Source organism: Engystomops pustulosus, chromosome 6, assembly GCF_040894005.1.
Source record: "Engystomops pustulosus chromosome 6, aEngPut4.maternal, whole genome shotgun sequence".
In the NCBI taxonomy this organism is placed as follows: Eukaryota; Metazoa; Chordata; class Amphibia; order Anura; family Leptodactylidae; genus Engystomops; species Engystomops pustulosus.
The window spans coordinates 72,230,376-72,247,500 of NC_092416.1; the positions used below are offsets into that span (position 1 = coordinate 72,230,376).

At 42.9% G+C, this 17,125-nt stretch overlaps 1 protein-coding gene and 3 non-coding genes across 4 annotated transcripts; all 4 read right to left on the reverse strand.

Moving 5' to 3' along the window:
• Positions 1-427: 427 nt before the first annotated feature.
• Positions 428-4,149, reverse strand: LOC140135263 (heat shock 70 kDa protein-like). Its single transcript, XM_072156513.1, is given in 9 exon segments — positions 428-707; positions 909-1,107; positions 1,194-1,318; positions 1,321-1,392; positions 1,627-1,757; positions 1,981-2,206; positions 2,423-2,560; positions 2,655-2,807; positions 4,027-4,149. Coding segments are annotated over 5 exon segments (723 nt in total). The 5' UTR covers positions 2,178-2,206; positions 2,423-2,560; positions 2,655-2,807; positions 4,027-4,149; the 3' UTR covers positions 428-707; position 909.
• On the reverse strand, positions 1,464-1,563 carry LOC140066400 (small nucleolar RNA SNORD14). The gene has a single exon (XR_011848246.1). It is a non-coding gene; the product is annotated as a small nucleolar RNA SNORD14 (small nucleolar RNA).
• Positions 1,848-1,947, reverse strand: LOC140066389 (small nucleolar RNA SNORD14). Its single transcript, XR_011848236.1, has one exon. It is a non-coding gene; the product is annotated as a small nucleolar RNA SNORD14 (small nucleolar RNA).
• LOC140066392 (small nucleolar RNA SNORD14) lies at positions 2,281-2,379 on the reverse strand. Its single transcript, XR_011848238.1, has one exon. It is a non-coding gene; the product is annotated as a small nucleolar RNA SNORD14 (small nucleolar RNA).
• Positions 4,150-17,125: the final 12,976 nt, after the last annotated feature.

Sequence of the window (17,125 nt, forward strand, 5' to 3'; positions counted from 1 at the left end):
ATGAACATATAACTGACAAAATTTGACCTTTCTAAATTTAACCTCCGATTTGATTACTATGAAGATCTGAAGGGATTAACAATCTTCTTAAAAGCTGTTTGTTTGAGGGGTACAGATTTGAAAATAGGTTAATCATCAAAAACCCCATAAGTACCAAAAGTGTAATTCAAAACAGTATTTATCCAAAATAGTCAGTTTGGAGGAAAAAAAAACGATTTGTAAGCAGTGTGACAAAATAAATTATCCAGACATTTAAAATTATGAAAGTGTAAAGTAGACATATGGGAAAATGTTGTTCAGCAACTTTTTTTGGTTGGCAAATCTATTTTTAAAAATAGATTTTTGTAAACACACAAAACCTATCCACAATTTACCACTAAAATGAAGGACACCTGAAGAAAAAAAAAAAAAAAAAAATCCCACACAAATCACAGAATAGCTTTTAATAAATGTTCAAACATTATCATATAAAGCATCGGAAGTCAGAATACAAGAATGTGGCTGAGTACAAGCTATACAGTGGCTGTGCCCTTAAGGGGTTAATCAACCTCAATAGTGGGCCCAGATGGAGCACCACCTGCTCCTGGGAAGCCACCAGGCATACCTCCTGGCATGCCACCAGCACTCTGGTACAGCTTAGTGATGATTGGGTTGCAGACCTTCTCAAGTTCCTTCTGCTGGTGTTCAAACTCATCTTTCTCTGCAGTCTGAAGAAAAAAAACAGGAAAGTCAGTGAACAACCACATACAAGTCAGACATATGCACATATGATTGTCGCTCAGACATCCAAGGAAGGTACTTTGGCCATCATGAGCCTCGCAGCTCTGGTCTGGTGGAAACTACGAATGGCTTTGGAAACAGTCATCACAGCAGGATAATTAGAACCCCTTCCAAATAAAGTCTTCTACCTTAATCATTTGTAATTGTGATCTTGTTCTCCTTGCCAGTGCTCTTGTCCACAGCAGACACATTCAGGATACCGTTGGCATCAATGTCGAAAGTCACCTCAATCTGAGGAACACCACGAGGAGCTGGAGGAATGCCAGTCAGCTCAAACTTTCCAAGCAGGTTGTTATCCTTGGTCATGGCTCTCTCACCTTCATATACCTGAAAAAAGTGAAGGCATTCAGCAAAAACACGCCTAAATACCACAAACAGCTATACCCCAAGCATGCATTTAGTTTTTCCCTTACCTGAATCAAGACACCAGGTTGGTTGTCTGAGTAGGTTGTGAAGGTCTGAGTTTGCTTTGTGGGAATGGTTGTATTACGCTTTATGAGGACAGTCATGACTCCACCAGCAGTTTCGATACCCAGAGAGGTGTGACATCAAGCAGAAGGAGGTCCTGCACGTTTTCAGATTTGTCTCCAGACAAGATGGCAGCCTGAACAGCTGAAAACAAAACAGAGGTTCATTAGTTATGTTTTTGTTTTTAAATAAAGTCAATTCACAGTTGAGCAGAGACGCTCAGACATCCAAGGAAGGTACTTTGGCCATCATGAGCCTCGCAGCTCTGGTCTGGTGGAAACTACGAATGGCTTTGGAAAACAGTCATCATTGCGAATTACACCCAAGAGATGTGACAAGTATACTGCACACATGCAGAGTACAACTAAGACCATTTACCTGCACCATAAGCCACAGCCTCATCTGGGTTGATGCCCTTGTTCCGTTCCTTTTCTTGAAGCAGCTGAATACAGGTGGACCCACCAACCAGTACAATATCATGGATCTGTGACTTTCCTTTCAGCTCCAACCTGTAAAAGGAAGACAGACAAATACATAAGACTAGAAAAACCAATGTTAGTTAATTTGCAACAATGCATTGGTCAAGTTAATGGGGAGTGTCGCTCAGACATCCAAGGAAGGTACTTTAGCCATCATGAGCCTTGCAGCTCTGGTCTGGTGGAAACTACGAATGGCTTTGGAAAACAGTCATCACAGCGACTACATATAACCTTGCATTAGGTACAAACATACCTGGTTCTTGTCCAGCCAAGAAATAGTCTCATTGCATTAATCGAGGATCTTCTGTTCTCACCGATCTTTCCTTGGAGTTTCTCATCTTCAACAGTTGCCTTCATGTTGAAAGCATAAGATTCTAGAGAGTTCTTGGAAGAAACCTTGTCCCTCTGCTTCTCATCCTCAGCCTTGGATTTTTCAGCATTTTGAACCATGCGTTCGATGTCTTCCTTGCTGAGGCGACCTGTTAAAATAATCCACATTAATGAAGCTGCACAGGCACCACCCACTTCTAGAAATGCATTTCTAAAACATTAACCGCTCAGACATCCAAGGAAGGTACTTAGGCCATCATGAGCCTCACAGCTCTGGTCTGGTGGAAACTACGAATGGCTTTGGAAACAGTCATCACAGCGGCCAAGAGTAATAAGACAGAATAAGACACTGCACCACAAGTTACCTTTTTGTCCAGTCCATAGGCAATGGCTGCAGCAGTTGGCTCATTGATAATCCGCAGAACGTTGAGCCCAGAAATGGTACCGGCATCCTTTGTAGCCTGGCGCTGGGAATCATTGAAGTAGGCAGAGATGGTGATGGACTGTAACCAGAGCAGTTAAGAAAAAGTTAATACAAAATGTTCAACTATTACTTATCTTTTCAACTCATCTGCCCCCCAATTTATTCCAATTTACCTTCTGCAGTCTCCTTTATCTTCGTGTAAACCATGGAGAACACTTCTAGGGAGAATCATTGTTTCTCCTTTTTATTCAACTTTGACCTTGGGTCTTCTACACAGGAGTAGGTGGTGCAAAAATCAATACCAATAGCTGGTCCCTTAGACATGTCTGAAACAAGAAAAACAGCAGTTAATATCAATAAAATGCATCAGATTAAACTTATATTCACCAAGTCTACTCCCTGCATCCTTGCAGATCCAAGACATTAAAGATGGCCTGGGCCTTAACATATTCTGTCAGCTAAGACACAGGTCTGTATGGCTGTGCAGACGCTGTGTATACAGGGGCACAAGGATCAGCCATCTTTAAGCATGTGCCGTCATTACATTAGAAATAGAAATCAGAACTCTACAACAAGTATGAAGGATTGTAAACCAAGCACTCTGGCAGGATCTGCTTGTTTAGCTTATGCTCTTGTTTTGACACACACAGCGCTGCTGACCCCCGGCCCCCCTCCATAGGAATATAAGGCACACGGTGCCACATGTTGTGAAAAGATAAAACATGACCTATCTTTTCACGGGGTTCGGTGGCGCACCGTACCGCTCCTGCAGGGCACCGTGCACCAAGTGCCATCTATGAGGGACGTATATCAACTGTACATACATCCCCATGCGACAGTGTGAATGTAGCCTAAAATGGAGTACCTGAGGCTCATTTGCACAAATTTAAAGCTTTATCAAATAAAGCCATGCACGTCCCCAGAAAGTTTACAGAAGACGAAGTCTTCATAATCAGATTACAAAGATGCTTAAAGCAAATTAATGTGACTATAAAAAGTTATACAATTTTCCAAGATACTTTCTGTATCAATTCCTTAAAGTTTCACTGCTTGCTGGTTTTCTATTGAAAGCTAATAGGTTTGCCATTAGTGAGAAGAAGTCTGACCATGGACACACAGCTCCTTATAATCACAGTTCTGATTACTGTCTGATATAGCGAGCTGTGCACTTGTCTGACCATGGTCAAATTTCTGTCCACTAGTACCACACATAAAACGCATTGTATATAATGACAGCAAGCAGAGATCTAGAAACCCGTGAGGAATTGATAAAGAACAGTGGAAAAATTGTATAACTTGTCATTAAAACAATTATTCACTGAAATGGTAACACCCTATTAATATAGTAAGCTCCTCGGTATTGTACAGCACAAGATAACCAACATTACATGCCCGACTACTCAAAGGTGCAGCACGTGTCCACCATCATAAGTACAGACCCACCATATACTACTTCCAAATGTACGTCACTAGCTTCATAAGCCTATTCAGGAAATGCAAGGTAAGGGAGAAGTACAGGGTATTAGAGCCCGTGTCCCCCATTACCTGCACTGGAGAGATAGGTGCTTGCTCTCCGTTGAGCTGCTCGCCGTCTCCGAGCTATTTGCTGGTGAAATGAGGTGGAGTAAAGCTGCCGGCGCCCTTTTATACACATGTGACTTTATCGCTTTACGACTAATCGCCGCGCTGCATTTGGTCATCTGACACAGATCTACGTCATCTTCTGGCATCTGCATTGAGCCGGCTTTTCTGTTCTGTGGGAGTCATCGCGGCCGTACGGGTCGCGGATCACAACAAAAACACAGGACGAGGCGGTCATTGTACAGTAGTTCAATATATAACATTTCGTACTGATTATATGATAATTTTGCTAAAATTGTTTTTTCCCGGACTAAAAATGGAAAGTAATTTTGTTGTAGGCGGGATTCAATGCAACAGCTATGATTGGCTTGTCGAATTACGTGTACGCATCACGGGAAACAGCAGCCAATGAGCGGGGCTTGTTAACACCTTAAGGACACAGCGTTTTTTCATTCATTTTTCACTCTCCACCTTGAAAAAGTTATATCTTTTTCATTTCTTTGTGTAGGCTGCGATCACATTGCGATTTTTTTCACGCTTAACTCATGTATCGTCTGAAGAAAGCGAAACGGATACATGAAACAGCTGAAGAGGAGATTTGCCTAATTACATTGTTGTCAACATTGTGTTTACAAAACGCAAGCGTTAACACAAAGATTAATGCATTGACAACAATGTAATTGGGCAAATATCCTCTTCAGCTTCTTTTAACGCAAATAAAACGTGACCTGTGCCCGCAGCCGCACAGAGCTATGTAAGGGCTTATTTTCTGCGTAACAAATATTACTTCTTGGTGATGTTATTTATTATTCCATGTCGTGTACTGGGAAGCTGGAAAAAAAATCATAATTTGGTTCACGGCCGGGAATACAGGCGGTCCCCTACTTAAGAACACTCCACTTACACACGACCCCTAGTTACAAACGGACCTCTGTATATTGGTAATTTATTGTACTTTAGTCCTAGGCTACAATGATCAGCTATAACAGTTATCAGATGTGTCTGTAATGAAGCTTTATTATTAATATTGATTCTTATGACAACCCAACATTTTTAAAATCCAATTGTCACAGAGACCAAAAAAGTTCTGTCTGGGATTACAATGATAAAATATACAGTTCCGACTTACATACAAATTCAACTTAAGAACAAACCTACAGACCCTATCTTGTATGTAACCCGGGGACTGCCTGTAACCATTTTTATAATTTGATAGATCTGGCGTTTTGGGATGCGGTGATACCTAACATGTTTGATTTTTTTTTTTCTACTGTTTATTTAGTTTTATATCAGTTCTAGGGAAAGGGGGGTGATTTGATTTTTTTGTACAATTTTTTTTCAACTTTTATTTTTTAGACCATCTAGGGTACTTTAACCTGATCGTTCCTACCATATACTGCAATACTCGTGTATTGCAGGATATGGCATTTTTACATGGGATTCATTACGCTTTTACAATGCCGTCTTTTAACCCCTTGACGACCTGGGCCTTTTTTTGTTTTTTAATTTCCATTTTTCACTCCCCACATTCAAAAATCTATAACTTTTTTATTTTTACTCATAAAGGGCTCTGTGATGGCTTTTTTCTGTATAACAAATTGTACTTCATAGTCATGGTACTAAATATTCCGTGCCGTGTACTGGGAAGTGGGAATAAAAATCAAAATGGTGAATAAACACATTTGCACCGTTTTCTTATGGTCTTGTTTGTCAGATGTTTTTATTACATACATAATACAAGTGCAATCATATTATGAGTAACAAAAGGTTTTATTGACAGTTAGAATGAGTTAATACAGCAAGTCAATATTTGCAGTGTTGACCCTTCTTCTTCAGGACCTCTGCAATTCTCCCTGGCAGCTCTCAATCAACTTCTGGACCAAATCCTGACTGATAGCAGTCCATTCTTGCACAATCAATGCTTGCATTTTGTCACAATTTGTTGGTTGTCCACCCGTCTCATGATGATTGACCACAAGTTCTCAATGGGATTAAGATCTGGGGAGTTTCCAGGCCATGGACCCAACAACTCTATGTTTTGTTCCCTGAGCCATTTAGTTATCACCTCTGCTTTACAGCAAGGTGCTCCATCATGCTGGAAAAGGCATTGTTGATCACCAAACTGCTCTTGGCCGGTTGGGAGAAGTTGCTCTTGGAGGACATTCTGGTACCATTCTTTATTTATGGATGTGTTTTTAGGCAAGACTGTGAGAGAGCCGATTCCCTTGGCTGAGAAGCAACCCCACACATGAATGGTTGCAGGATGCTTTACAGTTGGCATGAGACAAGACTGGTGGTATTGCTCACCTTGTCTTCTCCGAACAAGATGTTTTCCAGATGTTCCAAACAATCGGAAAGGGGATTCATTGGAGAAAATGACTTTACCCCAGTCCTCACCAGTCCACTCACTGTACCTTTTGCAGGATATCAGTCTGTCCCTGATGTTTTTTCTGGGGAGAAGTGGCTTCTTTGCTGCCCTCCTTGACACCAGGCCTTGCTCCAAGAGTCTCCGCCTCACAGTACGTGCAGATACACTCACACCTGCCTACTGCCATTCCTGAGCAAGCTCTGCACTGCTGGTAGCCCCATCCCGAAGCTGAAACACTTTTAAGAGATGGTCCTGGCGCTTGCTGGTCCTTCTTGGGCACCCTGGAGCCTTTTTGGCAACAATGGAACCTCCCTCGCAATCTTTCTAGCTGCGATACTCTTTCCTGTTAGGCCAGTTGTGTGCAGTGCAATGATGACTGCACGTGTTTCTTTAGAGATAACCATGGTTAACAGAAGAGAAACAATGATGGCAAGCACCAGCCCCCTTTTAACCCCTTATCACCGACACTAGTTTTCAGCTTATTACCCAGACTGGATTTTTCAAATCTGCCCTGTGTCACAATAAATGGTTATAACTTCAGAACACTTTAACATATCCATGTGATTTTGAGAATGTTTTCTCGTGACACATCGTGACACATTGTACTTCATATTAGTGGTAAAATTTAAGTCATAAGTTTTGGGTTTTGGTCTGAAAAAAAGGGAAAATTTGGCAAAAGTTCATAAAAATTCTTCATTTTCCAAGTTTGAAATGTTCTGCTTTCCAGACAGGAAGTAAAACTGCCCAAAAAGGTTGATAATTAACATTGACAGAATTTATGTTGAGATGATATTTTATGCATCCTGTCATTTTTAGGATGTTATGAGGCGCAGAACTTTAGGTGCATTTTTTTCTCATTTTCATGAAACCCCCCCCCCCCCCCCCAAAAAAGCCGATAGGGCGGTCATTAAGGGGTTAAAGTGTCCAGTGGTGTGATTCCTACTTAATCATGAAAGATTGATCTCCAGCCCTGTCCTCATCAACACCCACGCCTGTGTTAATGGAGCAATCACTGAAGCTGCTTCTTTTAACCCCTTACCAACATGTGACGTTGTAGTACCTCACATGCCGGGTGCGGGGCCATGGAGAGGGCTCACGGGCTGAGTCCTCTCCATAGCCGGTAAGTCTTTGCTGCATGTTGTAGCAAAGGCTTACCGGTAACACCACCGATCGCAGGTGTTTTCCCGCTGATCGCAGCCTGCAAAGCTTCCGGCGGCTTCAAGAAGATGGCGGTGCATGGACGCCAGAAAACGACACCACCCACAGCTCCGTACAACCAGAGTATTAAAAAGTTATTACCGCCAGAAGATGGCAAAATCCCCCCCAAAATTTTTGTACAGGAGATTTTCATTTTTTTTAAATGTATGAAAACATTATAAAACCTATACAAAATTGTACCTGTAATCGTACCGACCCAAAGAATAAAGTAGACATGTCATGTGGGGCGTAAAGTGAAATCCGTAAAATCTAAGCCCACAAGAATACGGCACAAATAAGTTTTTTTACTAATTTCACAGCATTTGGAATTTTTTCCCTGCTTCCCAGTACATGGTACTATTACAAGGGTTTTGGGCGTTAAGGTTACGGTCACACGTCGCGTTTACGCATGCATTTAAAAACGCATTGCAACAGCTGAAGGGAGATTTGCCTAATTAAACAGCTGTTAACACTTGAGTTTGCAAAACGCAACCATAAACGCATTGTTAACACAATGTTAACACACATGCATTGAAATGTGTTTTGGGGGAAAAAGTTCATTTTCTAGGAAAATATTGACTTTGCAATTAATTGCTGTTAAGCCAATCACTCATTCTGGAGTATATGCAAATTGCCATTATAAAGCCTGATTATATATATATAGAACGGGCAATTTCGGACGTTTGTTGCTGTTTATATTTATATAATGCGGATTTTTACACCTCATTCATTAAGGGCGCGTTCACATGTTGCGTTTTGACCTGTGTTTTCATAGTGTTTCAAATGCATATAAAACAGCTGAAGAGGGGTGATTTGCCTAATTACATCAATGTTAACATTTCCGTTTACAAAACGCATCATAAACGCAATGTTAACGCATGTGTTAACATTGCGTTTACAAGCGTAAACTGTAATGTAATTAGGCAAATCACCTCTCATCAGCTGTTGCATATGGCCGTGGTCACACGTACCGCTAAGCGTCCATCATAATGCGACGCTAGCGCACAGGGGGAGGTCCTCGGCCCGAACGCACATGCGTTTCCAGAGAAACGCATGCGATCGGCTTAACAATCGCATACGTTTCCCTGGAAACGCATGTGCGTTCGGGCCGAGGACCTCCCCCGTGCGCTAGCGTCGCGTTATGGCCTTTGCGTTTCAAACTCAATGAAAACGCGACCAACACGCAACGTGTGAACGCGCCCTAAAGGACGCGGTCACACGTACCACACGTACCTGTGCGCTAGAGTCGCGTTATGAACCGACGCCTAGCGGTACGTGTGACCATGGCCAAAATGTGCAAATTGCACATTGTAATGAGTGGGTTAAAACGAGACGGCCTCGGGTCTTCTAAAGATGACTTCACGGGGAGCTACAATTGTCACCAAGGTGACGGCGCTCATGCTCCACCATCTTTTTCAAGACGCCGGCAGCTTTGCCGGAGGCGATCGACGGGATAACAGCTGCGATCAGTGCTAGAACCGATCATGGGTGTTACCGGTAAGTCTTTACTGCAAGTAAGTCGTGCGTGCCAGTATTTTGCTATCTTATATATTTGAATATACTTGTTATGTCAATAAATGTGGCTTTTATATATATATATGTATAGACCTTTTTGTCCTACGCGGCGCATGTATATCTTCATGATATTACGGTTCATCTTCTCTCGGCATTCTTTACTTATTTACTTTGATCATCAGTATGATCGTCGTAATTATACATTGGCGCTGCATTTTGTCATATGTACAATAGGCAAAAAATTCCGATTAGCACAGCCCATAATACAAAAGAAAGCCATGTGCTACTAACATATATATAACACTAGCAAAAAGAGTGTGAATAATACGTGTGAATTATACAATTGATTTTATTGAGAAACCAAGCAAAACACAAAGACATAAATTTAAAACCAATTAAAAAATATAATATACAATGATTACTGAGCGGTGACCTGGGTAGGGACACCGCTCAAAACCAGCGCCAAATCCTCAAGTGAGGGTGTAATAGCTCTCTGTATGCCTAGTAGGTCAAACAACAAGTGTTGGAAAAACACATGCAAATCCTAACTCCACAATATTAAAAGTGCAAGTATTCAAGTCTATACCTTTTAATTCTATGATCATAATCTGCAGCAGATAGCTGAAAGGTGAATATTGCACTACGCCCAAAAGGGGTATTTCCCTAGGTAGTGTTACGTGTCAAGGGTTAAACAAATCACCAAATAAATACCCATAACTTCCCTAGAAACGCAGCTGCAAATTGCTGGTAGGACTGGCATACAGGCAGAGAGTATCAGGATGCGCTGGCAGGAAGATCCCCATCGACTTCCTCAGGGGTAATTTTGTCATATGATGATATGATGTCATATATTCATCACAGATCAGATGTTCGTATATACTTTGTTCTGTAATAGTGGTCTTACTAATTTGATACTTTATATTGCGCCACATTTTGTCTACAGCGCATGCCCCTGCTTCGGATGCTGTGTTTACTCTTATCCCAATCATGTGACTATTCACATGACTCAGCACTCTTTGTACATGCGGGGTTCAACAGACTACAGTTTAGTAATGGCAACCGCCGCAGGTAATCACCATATGTTCTTTTTCGGGTGGGGGGAGCCTCCAATATATAGACGGGACATGCATCATTGTTGTTACTAACCCCTGGGGAAGTCACCATTTGGTGACGATACGCGTTGGGTCTACCTACCTCCCCCACTCTCTGACCATGCCTTCATGCCACTTCCACATGGCTACATTGTATTACTTTGGCATGCTGATGGCTTAAATGCACTAAGGGTTCTACATGCATCAGCAACCCCCTTCTTTTCATGTGTAGTGCGTTCTTGTTTTTCTTGCATACTGGTGTATTGTTTTTTTGCATGGTATACTATTGTATCGGCAGATTGAGATAGGAAGTTAAGGATCCATGATTGGTCCTTGGTAGCCATGTACTATACACCTGTCTTGTGTACTTCTTAAATGTTTTTATTTTATTGTTGGCATGTCTTCTTATGTTGTGTTACTATTATTAATTAATACATTTTGTATTACGGTATATTGCTAGTCCTGTGTGCGCATCCAACTTTCCTTTGTTTGTGCATTCGATGTTTTAATTTTTGTAAATGTATGAAAATATTATAAAAGCTATACAAATTTGATATCTCCGTGATCGTACTGACCCAATGAATAAAGTAGACATGTCATTTAGAGCGCGCAGTGAATTTTTTTCCTGCTTCCCAATACACGGCATGGAATATTAATACACGGCATGGAATACACGGCATGGAATACACAGCCCCATTTTTTGTATTCTCACTTGTGTCGCTTTATATGGTTCTAACTTTTGAACACTGTTACTTAACAATTATTTGAATTTTCAACGTTTTTTTTTTCCCTGTCTAAATTATTTACCTCTTTCTGAGGCTGGGGTGCCATGTAGGAGATGACCAGGATAATAAGTCATGGAACAGTTAAGAGAATATATCAGTGGCGTCACTACCGCCGTAGCAACCGTAGGAGTGATGCTAATAGGCCAGCCCAGGACCCACAGCCAAACCATAAATTATGCATGCCGTGTACCCAGGGGGGCTTGGCCCTATTGACCATAGCTGCCACAGCCGCAATGCTAAGGGGGTGCCCGGGCCCAGCAGGCGTGGTCAAGTCCCTCTATGTCCCTGCTGCTGCCCGTCCCTAAGCCTGCCTCACTTGGCCAATCCATCTGTGTCCAGGCGGTGGGTCGTCCTATCTTTTTCCTGCATGAAGATGTCACATGACATATTCCGGCCAGCGCTGAGTGGAGGTCCAGAGCGCCTACTCACAAAGGATACATCTTCAGGCTTCACTAAAAGCCTAGGGCCAGGAGAATCATCAAACCAGCCTATCATGTTCATTCTTGATGGCCACGATATCGTCCAGGAGAACTGCAGAACTCCAAGCACTGTCCTTCAAGGATTCCTAACTTTCTGCCCGAAAGCATCATGTTACTTTCCTGTCCAGCTGTCATCCAACGATTTCTACGGCCTTCAGAACAATTCTTTCAAACAATAAAATTTAAACTTTAAACCCTTAACGACTTGGCCTTTTTTTAGTTTTTTCACTTCCATTTTTCACACCCCACCTTCAAAAATATATAACTTTTTTATTTTTCCTTATAAAGAGCTCTGTGATGGCTTATTTTCTGCGTAACACATTGCACTTTGTAGTGACGGTATTTAATATCCCATGGCGCGTACTGGGAAGCGGGAAAAAAATTCCAAATGCAGTGAAAATGGTGAAAAAACACATTTGCGACGTTTTCTTGTGGGCTTGGATTTTACAGCTTTCACTGTGTGCCCCAAATGACATGTCTAGTTTATTCTTTGGGTCGCTACAATTACGTAGATACCACATTTGTACAGGTTTTATAATGTTTTCATACATTTAAAAAAATTAAAACCTCCTGTACAAAATTTTTTTTTTTGATTTTGCCATAACTTTTTCATACTTTGGTGTACAGAGCTGTGGGTGGTGTCATTTTTTGCGACTTTTGATGGCGTTTTCATTGCTATCATTGATAGGACTGTGCTACCTTTTGATCACTTTTTATAAATTTTTTTATATTTTCCAAAATGGCAAAAAAAATTTTGACTTTGGACGCTATTTTCCGTTACGGGGTTAAACGCAGTGAAAAACCGTTATTATATTTTGATATATCGGACATTTTCGGACGCGGTGATACCTAATGTGTTTATGATTTTTACTGTTTATTAATATTAATATCAGTTCTAGGGAAAGGGGGGTGATTAGAATTTTTAGGTATTTTTAATATAATTTTTTTTTTTAAACTTTTTTTTACTTTTACTTTAACTATTTTTCAGACTCCCTAGGGTACTTTAACCCTAGGTTGTCTGATCGATCCTACCATATACTGCCATACTGCAATATGGCAGTATATGGGGATTTTACTCCTCATTCATTACAATGTGCTGATAGCACATTGTAATGAATGGGTTAAAACTAGACAGCTTCGGGCCTTCGTGAGGTCCGATGCTGTCATGGCAACGGATCACCGCTCCCCGTGACGTCATCGGGGAGCGAAGATCCGCGCCAAGATGGCGGCGCCCATGCGGCCCCATCTTTTTGAAGCCTCCGGCAGCATTGCCGGCGGCGATCGCGGTGAAAGCACCCGCGATCGGTGCTAGCACCGATCGCGGGTGTTACCGGTAAGCCTTTGCTGCAATATGCAGCAAAGACTTTCCGGCTATGGAGAGGGCTCGGGAAGGGGTTAAAAAGGGGGCTGATTGTCCACATGGTTCATTCCATCCATGAGATGCTGTTGAGTCTCTCCGGTCATGAAGTTCCAGACAAGCTGAGAGTCAACTCTACATCAATTCTACAGAGCATCCACGTGGTCCTCTCTATCCTTATCTATAGATCTGTGAAGGATGGACTTCTCTGCTTCCTAAAGCTTCAGCCTTACACAAGGTGGTGCTGCAACAGGTGACTAAGATCCCTCCCCTGCTTGCTAAGTCCCATATGTGTGCTGCCAAACAGACGAAAAGGAAGGAGGAAATTTGCTTACCGAAATTTCCATTTCCTTTAGTCCATGAAGCAGCACAACTTTCCTGCCCTTAAATGATGAAACATTATTGCTATATACCATACAAGGGTTGTGTGTGTGCTCCAGCCTTATATAGGTGGAGTCAGCCAAGACACTAATTGTTTAATTGTTGTACCTAGGTGAAGAATCCCAAGCAAATTTCCTTCATTTAACATCAAAACCCCCCTATATAACCAACCCATTTTCAAATCTGCACCCCACCCCTCAAACTATCAGAAACAGCTTTTAGGAAGACTGGTAACCCCTTGAGATCTTCATAGTAATTACATCAAAATGGAGGTAACATTTAGAATGGTCAAATTTTGTAAAATTTTGGTTATAGGTTCATTTAGCCCTAAAATTTACACATTTCCAAAAGATAAAAAGAGAAAACCCACCATACAATTTGTTATGCAATTTATCCAGAGTACAGAGACCCCTCACATGTGGTTGTTACTTGTTTTATGGGCGCACAGCGAGGTGCAGAAGGGAAGGAGCGTCCTGCAGCTGCCACGATTTTAGTTTTCTCATTGGCCGCTTTTGTAAGCTATAGCATTTTCGTTTTTTCGTTAATGGGGCCGTGTGATGGCATTTTTTTTTGCGGGATGAGACGCTTTTTCCAGTGTTACCATTTTGGGGTTGGTATCCCCTATTGTTGAAAATTTAGGAACTTGTTTTTAAGGGCAGGAGTAGAACATTTTTTTTTCCGTGTTCACCATATATATATATATATATATATATATATATATATATATATATATATAACTCTACCTGGTTGTGATGTCGGTAGTTTGGCTTTGTTGTAAGATACTAATGGGGGCGGGGGGCATTACTTATGGCTAATGGTGGGTGGGGGGAAGATTAATTATGGCTACTGGTGAGGGGGGGGGGAGATTAATTATGACTACTGGTGAGGGGGGAGATTAATTATGGCTACTGGTGAGGGGGGCATTACTTATGGCTAATGGTGGGTGGTGGGAACATTAATTATGGCTACGGGAGAGGGGGTACATTAATAATGGCTACTGTTGGGTGGGGGGGGGGTTAACATTTGAGGCATAAATCCAAAAAATCTGTTAAGGATCAATGCCTCTTTGTGTCTAAATATGTTCATGCACATTTGATGAAATTTTAAAGAACTGGCACATTCTCCAGCATGACCACAAATTTGCGGTACTGTTTAGAGAAACTTCATGTACAAGGAAGGACGATCGTAAATGAATTAGGTCAGACATTAAAAACAAAATTATGTCTAAACAACAATTTTTACAGACACAAAGGAAGGGTACATTTGCCTTTTTATGTTGTTAGAATTGCTCAGCGATTATAAAAGGGAAAGTTGTGAATCATCCTAGTAAAGGCTATGCCATTTGTGTGCGGGGGTTTCTTCACATGTGATAGCCCCCGTGATTTATATGCTAAAATGCTTGTGAGGGCTAGCATATGTGTAACAGATGCTCCCGCGACCAATATCACGGGTCGCAGGCTCACCCATGCCCCTCTGCCCTGACTAGCGTGTTGCCCGTGCAACTTACCCGTCCAGGCGCCTGTCTTGCCGTCATCTGCCGTACGCGCCGGCTTCTCTAGATTTAAAGGGCCAGCGCGCCGTTAATTGGCGCTGGCCATTTTCAGAGAATGCATTTAAGCCTCCTGTACACCCTGCCAGATCTTTGTGCCTTAGAGAAAGTTTTGTCTGATGCCTTGTGCTGTTATTGAGATTTCCCATTGTGACCCCGGTTCCATTCCTGACTACCCTTCTCTGCCGCCTGCCCTCACCTGTTGCTACGTCCCCGACTCTGAACCTGTGCTGCCCGTCTTGACCTCCTGCCTATCCCCGACTACGAGATTGCCTGCCGTTCCTGTACCTCGACCTTGGCTGCCACCGCGGATAAGTCGCGCCTGTGGAATGACCTGGTCGTACCACGCCACAGAAAGTCCAGCCCGTTTTGCGGCGGGCTCTGGTTAAGACCGGGTGCCATCTAGACTCCGGTCCCAGGTGTCGGCTTGTGTCATTGTCCGCGGTGGTTCCGAGGATCCACTACCTCCGATGCTGACAATATGTTGGCCAAACATCCAGAAAGATTAAGGTGAGATCAAATGAACATAAATCTATGATATGGTCTATGATGACCATTTGTATCTAAATTGGGAATGTAGATAGGAAACAACAAAAAACTGAAGTTATGAAATATGAAACTGGCGAAGTACGTCAATTTAAAGAGAAAAATCACACGGTATCAGAACTACGATGGCTTGTGTTGAAACAAGTGGATAGTCAGATGGTAAAAAATAAACTTCTACAAACTCTATTGGATAGAAAAGTTATGTACTTTACGCCTAAACGTGTTAAACGAGCAATGCAATTTTAGTGTCTTTTTTCCTAAAAATAAGGATAGCTAGTTGTTGCAATGAGATGTTCTACTTAGTAATGAGATGTGTTTACTTTGCTATTTTTAAATTCGGTTGTAGTAGATTATCTAATTCGCAGTGTTGTATGTATAAATACATACTAGTGATCGCGCATGCCTGAAGAAGAAGGCGTGGCCTCTGAAACATCGCAGGTGTATGCTATACTGTAGGTGTCCTATACAGCCCGTGTGTCCTGGATTGCATGGAGCGCCATAACGATAAGTAAGGCCCGTTCCACCCTTGCGAGTGTGATGCGATGAACTCGCATCACACTCGCAACGCAAGCTGCCGGGAACCCACGTCCCGAACGCTGCACCGCGGGAGTGAACTCAGCATGTCAGTTCACTCCCGCGGTGCAGCTTTCGGGCCGTGCGTTCCCGGCAGCATGCGTTGCGAGTGTGATGCGAGTTCATCACATCACACTCGCAAGTGTGCAACGGGCCTAAAACTTGCTATTCCAAATTAATTTATGGACATTACAGATCGCACAAAGGCTGTTGTGTTTGACTTATGATTATTGGACCCCCCACCCACCAGTAGCCATAAGTAATACTCCCCCCACCCACCAGTAGCCACAAGTAATGTCCCCCCTCTCCAGTAGCCATAATTTATGTTTCCCCCATCCACCAGAAGCCATAATTAATGTTCCCCCCACCCACCAGTAGCCATAATTAATGTTTCCCCATCCACCTGTTGCCATAAGTAATATTCCCCCCACCAAATAGCCATTTCCTAACTTGCACCTATGCCATCTATCTTACGTTGACCCCCAGACTAGTGCCCCCCCCCAATAGAAACAGGGCTTCATATATTTAAGCAAATTACAAAATAATATTCTTACCTTATTCTGCTTCTCTTCGCACTCTCTCTTCTCTGGAGCCAGCGTCAGCTTAAGTGGTGGTTGGGCGGAGTGGGGGCCTGTTCCCATTTTGAATTGTGGGCCCCCGGATCCAGCGCATGGATCAGAAGCATAACAGTCCGTGTGCCGTAACAGGGAGGCCCACAGCTGTCACAATTTAAAACATCTGCCCACTGTGCTGTGTCGCTTGCTGAGATCTGTCTCTTTGCAAAGCCTGTAGCCACTCCTCCTGCACGGAGCTCACACTGATCACTTCCTGTCAGCACATCATGAAGAGAGGAGCTACAAACTACAAAGAGATAAGTGATCGGTGGAGGCAGGCACACAGGTTCAGTCTGGCCCACTGGGGGGGTGTTGAATCACCCGGTGGGCCCCGACCCCTGGAACTATGGCAGGGGCCTCCGTTTGAACGGAGGCCCCTGCCATAGTTCCAGGGGTCGGGGCCCACCGGGTGATTCACCGGCCCCTCGGTGGGCCCCGACCCCTGGAACTATGGCAGGTGCCTCTGTTCAAACGGCCGCTCCAGTACTATCACTGACTGTAACCATGGCAGTGAGTGCGGCGCCAACGGGTGCTTTCCAGCGCACGCCGCACTCTCAGACCCTAGATGTGCGGACACATTGTGATGTCATCGCGCGGCCGCGTCGTGA